Raw genomic sequence first — 12510 nt, forward strand, 5'->3', positions numbered from 1 at the left:
CAGATGTGCCCCACCCAACTGTGGGTGATGACTCTGATTGGATAATTTCCATGGAGGTGTTGACCCACCCATTGGGTGGGTCTGAATTAAATTACTGGCGCACTATATAAGATCTGACAGAAGGAGTAAGCGTGCTACAGCCAAGAGGGACACTTTGAAGAAAGCACAGGAGCTGCAGATGAGAGACAGTTTGAAGACAGCCGTTGAAAGCAGACTCTTGCTCCGGAGAAGATGAGAGAGGACAAATATCCCAAGTGCAACTAAGAGTGACATTTTTGAGGAAATGCAGCCTAGAGAGGAACATCCTGGGGGAAAGCCATTTTGAAACCAGAACTCTGGAGCAGATGCCAGCCATGTGCCTTCCCAGCTAACAGAGGTTTTCTGGACACCATTGGCCATCCTCCGGTGAAGGTACCCAATTGCTGATGTGTTACCTTGGACACTTTATGGCCTTAAGACTGTAACTGTGTAACCAAATAAACCCCGTTTTATAAAAGTCAATGCATCTCTGGTGTTTTGCATTCCGGCAGCATTAGCAAACTAGAACATCATCCTTTCCAAAAATGTCATGGGAACAATAGCAATTAACTTTTGCTATGTAACAAACCACCCCACACTTAGGGGCTTAAAATAATGAACATTATTATTTTCATGTTCTGTTGATTGATTGGGTGGTTCTTTAAGTCTGGGCCAGAGCAGCAGGGGCTGAATGTTCTAGGATGGCCTAGAATGACCTCACTTATGTGTCTGAGCCTCAGCTAGGATGGTTGGTGCTTCCTTTATGTGCTCTCTCTTCCCCCAGTAGGCTAGACCAGTCTTCTTCATATTGTGGTCTCAGGATTCCCAGCAGCAAAAGTGGAAGCAAATCTCAGTACTTAAACAGTTCAAGCCTCTGCTTGCATCACGTTTGTTAATGTCCCCATTTGCCATAGCAAATCACATAGTCAAGCCAAGATTCAGGTGTGGAGAAATAGACACTTCTTGATTGGAGGAGCTACAAAATATTATGGACATTCTTTTAATCTATGGATATTTGCTCATCATAGCACTATTTATAAGCCAAAAATTGGGGGGAAATTCCAAGTCCAAGAATGGAGGATTTGTTGACTAAATCATCCATACAATCAGATACTATGGCACATTTGCAAAAGATGGAAAAGGAGAGTTAATGCTATGGGGAAATGTTCCCCATATAGAGTTAAGTGTCTGTGTGTAGGGGTGGTATCATGGATGTCACCCTCATTACTTCATTTCATCTACAAAAGTTCTATCATCTCCATGCTTCAGACAGGATACGGAGGCTCAGAAAGGTTATGCATACTATGCAAATGCACAGGAAAAAGACGGGAAGGATATATATCAAAGATTTTATGAGATTTTCCACATCTTCCTAAAATTCTACAAGTACAAATGAATTAATTTTTTATAACTGTAATTATGGGACCTTCAGTTCAAGGTCACACAGAAAGCCAGAAAGCCAAGTTTGGAAGCCTTTGCTGGACAACCTCCAGTGGAGGTGGAATTTTCTGGATTCTCTCCTAGTGACCCTGAGCCCAGGCCTCTCTTGTCCTTCCAGGTCTCTGGCTCCTCTCACTCCAGGCTGGACCTCCATATCCATTTGCAGCCCTCATTCCAGAGATCGGGACACAGCAGAGAAGGGGTGTTAGGGATGGGCTCCCAGACTTGGGGCCTTGAGTAAGGCCTTTTGATATCTGTTGCCATCCAGTTCCCTGAAGGCAGTCACCATTGCATTCGTCTCTATGTCCCAGGGCCTTGCACTCTGCGAGGCGTCATTGGAGGAACGAAACTGAGCAGCGACACAGACCTGCGAGACAGACGCCAGGTCGAAGATCCAAACAGCCTTGATAGTTGTGTGATTTGGCTGGAAGAGGTGGGGAAAGTGCTTCAGGGACGGTAGAGACCCCTCCCGGGACTGATCGATTACTATCTTCATCAGCGCTTTCGTCACGGTTGCCCTGTGTGAGACATACTTCTCCCACCCCATGCCCGGCCCCACCCCCGCCAAGGCCAGGGATTGCGCCAGCAGGTGACGCTGCCGCTGACGGCCAGCTGGGCGGGGGATTGGGGAGAGGAGGAAGGAAGAAGAGGGCGTGTCCCCATCGGTGCAGAGAGAACAGTCACGTGATCCTCCGCATCCAGGGCGGGAGGCGCCCTCCTTTCCCTCCGGACACATACACTGGCGCGCGCCGCGTCCTCAGGCGCTCCGGGCTTCCCCGCGTCACCCGCAGCCAGGGCGCCCCCCGCGACGCGCCATTCATTCCTCCTACACTGCACCGGCCGCGCCGGCATCCGGGGCGGTGGGAGACGTAGGGCTCGGCGGATGCCTTCAGCCCCTGCTTCGGCGCCAGCAGCCGGGCGGGGATGTTCGCCCAGGTGCGCGCTGTATCGGCCCAGTTATTGGGACCCCTCTAGGAGAGACCGAAATCCACAAAAACTCAGGCGACAGAGATACAGTGACACGCAGATACAGGGGCCAAGCATGAAGTCTGAGACACAAAGAGGCAGGCACGCTTGGAACAAACGTAGACAGTGACCGTGACACATAAAGAGATGTGGGGCACAGAGACAGAGACAGACGGACACATAGAGATCGGTAGAGAGACACACACAAAAGGGCAGTCAGAGGCACACAGACCCGGATGAAAGCCAGGGACAGCTTACGATAGGCAGAACAACCCAGATACACCAGCGCACCGACGGCGGGGACGCCATCCATTGGCCTGAACTCTTCCCGCGCCCTGCGGGTTCGCTGCATGCTCCGCACCTCACCGCGCCGCATCTCTCAAGTCACCCCTCCAAGTGGGACCCGCCCTCCACTCCCAGTTCCCCTTGCCCGACTCTCTTAGCCTCAGTGCCGGACCTTCCCTCTGCTATCCCGGTGTCGGGCTCCCGCCCCCTAGGTCCCGCCTTTCTCCGCCAGATCCCGTCCCGTTCGCTGGTACTGGTCCCCCAATTCACCATTTCCCCGTGTCCACCAGTCCCGCCACTGTTGCTCCTGCCCCCGGCCCCGCCCCTCTCTCCCAGCTGGTGCCAGCCCCGCCTCCGCCGCCCGCCGCGCTCTGCCGCAGTCGGGCGCTCATCGTCATTCCGCTCTTGCCGCCACCGCCACCCCCGCCCCCCGCGCACCGCCCCCACCGGGTCCCCGCCGTCGCTGCCGCTTGCCCAGCGGCCCAGGAGGCGGAGGCGCGGGGGAGGAGGCCGCGCTTGACACCGCAGCCCCGGATGCTGCATGACTTCATCCTTCCGCCGGCTCCCGGGCTGAGCTAGGGCCGGTGTGGCAGCTAGCCCGCCGCCCGCCGCAGTCCCGCGCCCGCCCCGCGCCCGCCATGTCCGAAATCCTGCCCTACAGCGAGGACAAGATGGGTCGCTTCGGCGCCGACTCCGAGGGCTCCGACCTATCCTTCAGCTGCCGCCTGCAGGACACCAACTCCTTCTTCGCGGGCAACCAGGCCAAGCGACCCCCCAAGCTGGGCCAGATTGGCCGAGCCAAGCGAGGTACGGGGCTGGGGCCTCGAGTCGCCGCCTGACCCAGAAACCCTCCTCCGGGCGCTCAACCCGCTGCCTTTCCCCGTCCAGCGCCCGCAGCTCCTGCCGCAGACCAGCGCAGTCAAGCCGCTCGCCGGCCCGGGCTTGGCTATAGGTGGGGGGGTGGGGGTGGATACTCGCTGCAGTGTTGTGTCCCCCTCTATCCCTCTCCTGGGACCATGGTGTCCCGGATTCGATGTTCGCCACCTCTGGAAGCAGAGCAGAGGGACCCGGACAAGGGGGAGGGGCCAGTCAGGTATTTGGGGCTGCCTAGAGTGGGAACGTGGGGCGACCGGCCGTTTCTTCGGGTGGGGAGGGTCGTCCGGTTGGAAAGAAGGCGGGGGACCGGGGGTTCAGTTGTCCCGTTTTTTTTGCATGGGGAGGGAATTCTGCTGGTGCCAGGATCGGAAGAAGGGTTCAGGCGGCAAGAGGGTTAGGCTAAGGAGAGGATTGGACTGGCTGGAGATTCCGTTTGAGCACGGGCGAGGAGGGGATTCTGTGGAAGTGAAGGTTGAAGGCGGGCGGGGGATCCCAGGAGCAAGAGGCTACCGACGAACTCAGACTGAGGAAGGTTCACTCGGCGGGAGTATTTAGGCTGGGAGGTTGAATGGCGGGAGCCTTTGGAAGAGGGGCGTTCCTTTCTACGGAGGGGCGGGGACCTGTGGGATCTAGGCCTGGCAGCGGGTTGTCAGCAGGAGAGGGCATTCCGTGACACGGGGGTCCGAGAGGCGTCGCTGGGGCCATGGGCAGGAGCTGCGCGGGGCGCGAAGATACAACGGGACTCTTTCTCGCCGCTGGCCTCCGAGGCCGGGTGGCTGACGCCCTTTCTCCCTGCGCAGTGGTGATCGAGGATGACCGGATAGACGACGTGCTGAAGGGGATGGGGGAGAAGCCGCCGTCCGGAGTGTAGACGCGCCGGCTCGGGCGGCGGGCTCCGGACCCAGCCTCGCAGCGGCCAGGAGCGCGGTCCAGCGATGCGGCTGCCCGCGCCCCCCGCCCCGGCCCAGGCGCCCGCGGGCGGGGGCTGCAGGGCCGCGCCGCCGCCAGGTCAGTGTCGCTGCAGCCGCCGCCGGGCGCTCCGGAGCTGTCCGCTTCAGCACCACGGAGGCGGCGATAGCCGCGGTGCGGACCCGCTGGGAGCCCGCCGCCGCGCTCAAGCACTTTAGAACCTCGGGCCGCAGCCCCACCCAGCACACCGGAACGGACACGGAGACCCACGGCCCTTAGCCCTTGGCCGGCCCCCTCCCGCACGGCTCCCCTGCCCCGCCCCCACCGGCCCGTCTAGTCTACAGACCCAGCAGCCCGCCGGCATCGGACCGCGCGTGTGGCCAGGGATGTTTTGGCTGCGTATTTGCATGAGCTTCCCATCCACCAGAACCCAGCCCTCCGGGCCGCTCCTCACCCCAAACCCATGTCTGGCGTGACCCCATCCGCAGCCTCTTTCTAAGGGACTTCCTCAGCACATTTGTATTTTTATATCCGACTCTTTGTTTACTGGCTCTGCTCATGGTTCGTGCCCTTCCCCCACGATCTCGGCCACGCTCTTCTGCGCCTGGCGGATAGGACGGGTGTTGAGGCTGGGGTGGGAAGCCCCCAATATGGTAACCAACCACATGGCCAGTCTGCCCAGGCCTGACTCCAGGCAGACCCCATCTCCCACAAGGTATCACCTTCCAAGGGCCCAAATCTGAATTTACCTTGGACCCCTGCGTCCTGCCCATGGGGACCCAAATGGGAATTGCTCTGCATCTTTGGATGATATCTGTGGCCCTGGAGATGTTTTCAGTCCAGGGATGTCCTTTGTAAATGTTCCTCCATCCTCACTGTACCAGGAGTGTGTGAATAAACACAGACCTCCCTGTGTGTATGTGTGTGTGTGGCCACAGCCGCTGCTTCAGCCTGCTCAGGAACCAAGCCAAAATGACTGAGTCCCTTCTGGGGAGTGGAGCAGGTACTTGAGAATCTCAGGTGCATGCTGCTGGTGGAGGAGGGCTGCCAAGTGAACACAGACAAGCCAGCTTGGCTTGAAAATATTATTACAATGTGGCCTTTCTGGGCACACATCCAACTTAAACAGGGCAGGCCATCAGAGTTGGGGCTGGGGTCAGAAACACAAAGCAATCTAGATTCAAAGCCTACAGTCTCTTGTGGATAAATCCAGATCAGATGGGACTCAGTAACAAGTCCCAGGGATGCAGATCTCAGAAACTAGCATGCAGGGGGACTGTGCTGAGCTTTGCCCCAAGGGATGGATCACTGGTGGGTGCAGTATGGTGGAGAAGGGGGTTGGGGAATCCAGGAGAGATCTGAGGAACCCAAGAGGGAATCTCAAAACCTAGTATTAGGGATATATTTCGGCCCAGGCAATATTGTTTCATGTGGGTTTGCTCCTACTAACTTTATCTTAGGTATGAGGCTCCTGAGATCTGAGTATCTTGGGCCCAACCCCAAGCCCTGAGTCAGGAATTCCAACTACCTGAGGAGCTCCAGGCAGAAAAGCAGGGAGAGCTGGAAGACCATAATTTTGGCCTCAAAGCTGAATGGCACTGAGGAAGTCCTCATGATCTGAGTCCTGGAGGCAGCAGGGTGAGGTGGAAGGTCTGGGGGGTGAGAGGATCTGGGCCCCCTGGGCCAGCTGGGCCACACTTAGCTCTCTGCCCTTGTGCATGAGGTAGAGATGGAAGTGAAAACCACTGCTGTAGGTTGCATGCCTCAAGGACCAGCCATAACGGGCTTGGGCATAGTGTCTGGTCCGAAAATGGGGGGCAGCAGAGGTCAGTGAGATGAACCGGCCCCTAGGGACCAGAACTCGGCTCACCTGCAAGGCAGAGAGAGAAGCCATCAGAGACGATAGTCCACCTCAGATCCTCAAAGGTCAGTACTGCCCTGGATGCCCTCCCAGTCAAACTTTGGTTACTATCCTACATCCAGTAGCTCTGGGCTTTCCATGGCAATACAATGAGACCCCTCCCTGCCCCTGGTCATTCCATGGGGGATAGGGCTATATGCTAGAAAGGCTGGAGCATAAAAGTGATGTCAGGTATAGGGGAACTGCTTTCCAATTAACTGCTCACCCTCCCAGTCTGTGTCATCTGTCTGGTACCTGACTGCTACCTCATTCCTATGGTAACCCAGTAACCAATCATCAACCCATGTGGGCCTGGCCACTCCAGGTCCCCTCCAATCCTGATCCAGCTTAACCCTCTCCCTCCTTCCATCAGGAAGCCACTCTCAGTGATCCACCACCTGATCTAAGTCATGCCTCCTTCTGGCTTCTGACCTCTTTCAATCTCCTGAAACCTCAACCTGTTATTCCTGCCTCTTGGTCTGCCCTCCTCTCTTGTTGCTTCCTCACCTCATTCAGTACCTGGTCCACAGTGTGGACACCTTCAGAGGACACAGTCCAGGGATCCCGTTCTCCAGCCAGCAAGGCATCCAGCATGCCTTTCTCGAGCACCACATCAAAGGAGCCACTTGGGAAGCCCAGTGCACGTACATCCATGGTCTCCCAGCGCAGCGTGGGCACATGGGCATAGCGAGCCCTCATGGCAGCCACCACTACTGATGAGTAGTCCACACTGGTCACATCAGGGAAGCCCCTGAGGAACAGCTCGTAGCTCAAGGCACTGTTCCCACAGCCTGAGGTGAGTGACAAAAGGGTTAGGTTAGCTTTAGTTCTCAAAAACCCGATTATCCATCCACTCTTGGCCCCATTTCCTCTCAACCCAAACCTTCCAGTACTGAGAGGGAAGCAGAGTGGTATAGAAAAAGAGCATGAGCTTTGGAGTCACACAGACCTGGGTTAAAATCCTGGCTCTATCATTCCTAGCTGTGTGGACTAAGGAACCTGTATTTCCTAGTCAGGAAAATGGAGATAACAATCCTAGCCTACATGCAGGATGTGGTGCACTAAACTTATGAACTAAAATAGCTGGAGAATAGCTGAAAGAGCTCTGAATTTATGAGTACAAAGGTCAGTGCTCTGATATCCCTAGTCACACCACCATGGTAGGTTATTCAACTCTTTGGGCCTATTTCCTCAAAATCAGAAGGGGGATGTTATCGGCATCATTAGGACAGCATTTTATTATTAATCCCTAAACTTCCAGGGAATCTCTGAAGATACTATCCTTGGGAAGCTTTCTGTTAGGGAAGGTATTATCCTACTTCTATTTCCAAGCTACAATTAAGAAGGGAAGGGGAAACTAGGTGGGGACATTCAGTAGAACTGATCCCCTATAATTCTTTAATGCCTTTATTGAGCACTATATTTTGGGCTCTGATGATGAATCAGAGTCTCTGCCCTCAAGGAGCTCATGCTCCTGTGGGAGGAACAGGTATGTAATCAGGCAATTGCCACATTACATTCTTCAATAGGAATAGGCCATGGCAGCCCAAAGGAGGGCCCCTAAAACCACCTAAGGTGGGTCAGTCAAGGGTTTCAGGGAGCTAATAGCCAAGCAGTCTTGAAGAATCACACACTTTGGTAGGAAGTGCCTGGAAAGCAGTCCAAAAGAAGGCAGGGAAGAAGTGGAGATTAGAAGAGGGAGTGGAGGTGGATCTGTAGCAGATGGTCATGACCTCTTTAGAAGTTCATTTGGCTTCTTCCAGGCCCTCTTGCTGTCAGTCTCAGCATGAAAAGGGGCTGCATAACAGTTCTTGGTGCTCACATGGGTATTAGGATGCCTTTAATCCCCATTTGCCTCCCTAAGAGGATCACAGGATCAGCTGCTGGGATAGCCCTAATCTAGCAGGGCTTCACCCCTGGGTGAGGCACTCAGAGGCAGTTGGCTGGTTCTCAGTTGTGCCTTCCCATGTTCTTCTTCAGGCCCTGGGGCTCAGGGAGAGTACCATCTCACTTGGTGATATCTAACACATGATTCTCCTCATTGGAGCCCCAACAAACTCTGGAAGATGTGCTATATGGAACTGGGGTGGGGTGAGGCATGGCTGCACAGGAGACCCTAACTCAGTTCCAGGCTGAAATCCTCCTGGGTCCTCTGACCCTTAATCCCCTTCACCACCACTACACCTGACCTCATATGCCTGCAGAGCTCTGCCTAACTGTGGATAAACCCAGGTCTCCTTCCCTTGTTCCCCTTGGTACAGGAAAGCGCCTCCCAAGAGAATTTAGCCAAAGATGAAAGGAAAATAAAACCAGATCACAGATCCAGTCATGCTCACAAAGCAGTGATCTCTGGCCTTGCTGCCTCAGTGATTCAGGGCCAGCAACTAGAGGGGCTGGGGAAGGACACTGCCTCCTAGGTGGGCCTTAGGACAGCAGAGCCCTGGAGAATTGGTCCAGATCCAGGAACCCATCACATATGGGCCCAGAGCCATGTGGATGCTAATCCAACACTAAGAGACTGAGAATAAGCCAGAATATCAATTGATTAATTTATAACAGAAAAAAAAATAGACTTCCTGGGGACTGGAGAGCTGAATCCTCTGGTCAGTCCCTTCTCTCCCTATAGGAAATCTAAATGACACGCCAAATTATGATCAGAAGATTCCTACAGAGCATGAAGTCAAACAAGGAGGAAGAATTGGAAAGTGTAATGATGGCAAAGTTGTGATAGCCAGATGACTATTCTAGCCACAGGGACCAGACACACAAGTCCTTGGACATTCTGTTCTCTGAACAGTCCTGGATAAATTGCCTCTCTGATTTCCATTTTTTGTATTTTTTAAAAAAACTTTATTTTTAAATAATTTCAAACTTATTATTGTAAAAATTATACAAACCCCATACAGAGAATGCCAACCTACCCCTATCTTCTCAGGTATCCAGAGCCACCCATTTTAACATTTTGCCACATTTGCCATATCTTTCTGTCTATCCATCTATCAATCTATTATCTATCTATTTTCTGAACATTTGAGAGCATTGTTCATGTTCCTTGAACACTTAATATTTCCATGTACATTTACTAAGGACAAGGATACTCACTTATGTAATTACCTTAAGTGCAGAAATCAATTTCAAGAAATCTAACATTGATATAAAGCTTATACTCTATATCCCAATTTTTTCAACTCCCAATGCCTGATTCCCATTTTTAATAATAATAATGATAGCTTAACAGTCATTGACTACCAAGTCCAATGCTAAGCACTTTATCAGAATTATCTCAGTTTATTTTCACATAGCTCCTTTTAGAAGATACTTTCATTACCATCCCCATTTTCTAGATGGGGAAATTGAGCATTCCTAAATGGACAAGGAACTTTCCCAAAGTCACACAGTCAGTGGTAGAGTCAGGATTTGGACCCAAGCCTTTATCACTCCAGAACCAGAGTTCTAAACCACTACGCCAAGTTGCCTCCCAGTTTTCAAGAGGCCCACTCACCTTCAGTGCTGATGTTTCATCTTTAGTTATATCAATATGACATTAGGCTGTAATTCACCATGTGGTCATTTTACCAGTTTCAACAGAGTTCTGGATGCCTCTCTGAGCTACCGACACTCATTTGTCTGGTGCAGTAGGAGAAATGGAAGGTCTGGAGTCAGAAGGCAACCTCACTCCACTGCTTAGTCCCTGCATGACTGTAGTGGACACTGTCAATGCTCTGCTAGACTCCCTTGGATCCCTTTTACCCTTTTTAGTATGTTCCTAGGCTTTTATGTGCATTTGCTTCTAATGGCCAGCATCAGTGACTCTTCAGGTCAAAACTCCCCTCAAGGAGACTTTGCCTGTAATGGCAATCTAGCTTGGCCTCTTCCCCTTCTCTGTTCTGCTCCCCCCACTTCCTTACTAACATCTCCTGGGAGCACTGTCCTAATAAACAACTGACACATAACTCCTCATCTCAGGATTTGTTTTTGGGGAACCCAACCTAAGACAATTACCCAGAGCAAGGATTGGCCAAATCCAGCTTACCACCTGTTTTTGTAAATAAAGTTTTACTGGAGCACAGCCATATTCATTCATTTATGTATTGTCTGTGGCTCCTCTCTGCAACCACAGCAGAGTTGAGTAGCTGTGACAGAAACTCTATGACCTGCAAAGCCTAAAATATTTACTATCTGGCCCTTTTCAGAAAAAGTTTACCCACTCTTAACCTAGCATAAGTCTCTTACGATGTATCGCTTACCTCTAGGGATTGTCTAGAGCTAAGTTAGAAAGTACTCAGCACAGTCTGTGGCATGTACTTGTGGAGGCAGAATGTAACATAGGGTACTCCCCAGGTTGTGGGTCCTGTTCTAGGATCCTGGGGGCCCTGCCTGGAAAGTTTTCCTTTTCGAATTTTAGACTGTTCTCACCTATCCAGAAAAAAGTACCTCCCAGTCAAGCAGATTTTAAGGCAGTGTTATTCTGGTAATCAGCAGCATGAGAATCTGCTGTGGTGATTGCTGAAATACAGAATTTGGGTCCCACCTTGGACCATTCCTGGAATTAGAATCTTGGGGTAGGGTCCAACTTTCTGGGTGATTTGATGCACATTAAAGTTTGAAAAATGTAGGTCTTTGGTAAATCTATGGACAAATACAATGGTTTAAAAGCAGAAAATTCAAGAGGGTGTTTATCTCTGGGGAAAAGGGTTCTGGGAGGAACCACAAAGAAAGCCTTGAATATACATGGGGCTTTTTATTTGCCAGACATTGTTCTAGGTATCTTTCAATCTCTTTTAATCATCTCAGCAATCCAACAAGTAAGTACTCTTATTTTTTAAGGCTGAGAAAATGGAGGCACAGGAATTTAAGCATTTTGCCCAGGATTCCACAGCCAGTGTCAACAGAACCAAGATTCCAACATAATCAGCTGCCTCCAGAGTTCAAGATCTTAACCACTAGGTTATATGTCCTCTCTAGTACTAGGAATGTTCTATTTCTCAAACTGAGTGGGGTATACACACGTATTACATTTATTATTTATACCTTACATATATAGTATTATAGATGTCATCTATGTATGGAATATTCCATTTAAACACATATAATAACGGTTTTTATAAAGGACAATATAAAAACTATAATTGGAAGAAAGCTCGTTCCTCAGTCAAACCTCACTAGAGCCTCCAAGGCCGGCAGTGGGACAGAACGCCGAGTGGGCAGCTGGACCAGATCCCCTGGTTGGACACCGACACTTTTTGGGGAATTGCGCCAATCTCGACTGCAATTTCCCTTCTGGCCTCAGGGGGCGCTGTTCTCCTTCCCTACACATCGGGTGTAGTAGGACCGTCTCAGAGTGCTGCGACGATAAACCGAAGTGACAATGGCTCCCGGTGCCAATCGGCACAAAAATAGTGCTAGGCATTGTACTCTACGTGCCTGCCAGTGCCTTATCCGATTTGAACTCGCACTCCCATTTCTCGAGATGAAGAATCTGAAGCTCAGAATGGGTTCTAAATCATACAGCACCTAGCATTTGGGACTTGAACCAGTTCCCTTGCGCTCTCCAGTGCCCGAGGCTCCCTCCTGAGAGTCCGGAACAGGATCCTGGGTCACTCTTGACGCTCTGACCCAAGGGACTATCTTTATCCAGGGAACACCCGGACTGAGAATCTCGTGGGTCCTATTTATCCAGGCTAACTCTGGCCGAGATTCTGATGGTAACAGATCTTGGCTCCGAACTGGGGCGTTCTCCAAGAGGGGTAGACAAACGGAAAGAAAGCGAATGGAGCCAGGCCGGGGTAGGTCCGGTCTAGCCGGCTCCACCCGGGCTGGGCAGACCCGGGACTACCCACCTAGCACGAGGATCCGGTCCTCGGGCCGCAGCTCTGGCTCCAGGAGGTAACGGAAGGAGGAGAAGTCCCCGAACCACTCGTACGGGGCAGAGTCGGCTGCGCTTTGGTAGCGCTGGTCCCAGTACTGGACCTCACTGTACCCACAGTTCTGCTCCGGTAACTCCGCGAGGGGCGGCGGGGCCCCTGGAGAGGCCATGCTAGCAGCAACAGGACGAGCAGCGAACTCTGCCGGCACCCTTGGGCGGGGCTTGGAGTACCTATGTAGCCAATCGGGAT

General features: G+C 52.2%; 2 protein-coding genes across 3 annotated transcripts in view; one reads left to right on the top strand and one right to left on the bottom strand.

Annotated features, from left to right (window-relative positions):
- Nucleotides 1-12445, bottom strand: part of LOC119536538 (endothelin-converting enzyme 2) — a 31627-nt gene extending 19182 nt beyond the window's left edge. Inside the window, exons 1-3 of one of the 2 annotated variants that reach the window (XM_037839423.1) lie at nt 12235-12445; nt 6902-7185; nt 5028-6364 (exon numbers count right to left, since the gene is read on the bottom strand). In XM_037839423.1, the coding sequence (XP_037695351.1) occupies nt 6077-6364; nt 6902-7185; nt 12235-12430 (768 nt within the window). In that variant the 5' untranslated portion in view covers nt 12431-12445 and the 3' untranslated portion in view covers nt 5028-6076. Of the gene's footprint in view, nt 1-5027; nt 6365-6901; nt 7186-12234 lie in introns of those variants that run through there. The other variant, XM_037839428.1, reaches the window with a different exon arrangement.
- On the top strand, nt 3139-5413 carry CAMK2N2 (calcium/calmodulin dependent protein kinase II inhibitor 2). The gene is made up of 2 exons (XM_037839448.1): nt 3139-3516; nt 4386-5413. The coding sequence occupies exons 1-2, from the start codon at nt 3348-3350 to the stop codon at nt 4454-4456; spliced, it is 240 nt and encodes a 79-aa protein (XP_037695376.1). The 5' UTR covers nt 3139-3347; the 3' UTR covers nt 4457-5413.
- Nucleotides 12446-12510: the final 65 nt, after the last annotated feature.

Source organism: Choloepus didactylus, chromosome 1 (assembly GCF_015220235.1).
Source record: "Choloepus didactylus isolate mChoDid1 chromosome 1, mChoDid1.pri, whole genome shotgun sequence".
NCBI lineage: Eukaryota > Metazoa > Chordata > Mammalia > Pilosa > Megalonychidae > Choloepus > Choloepus didactylus.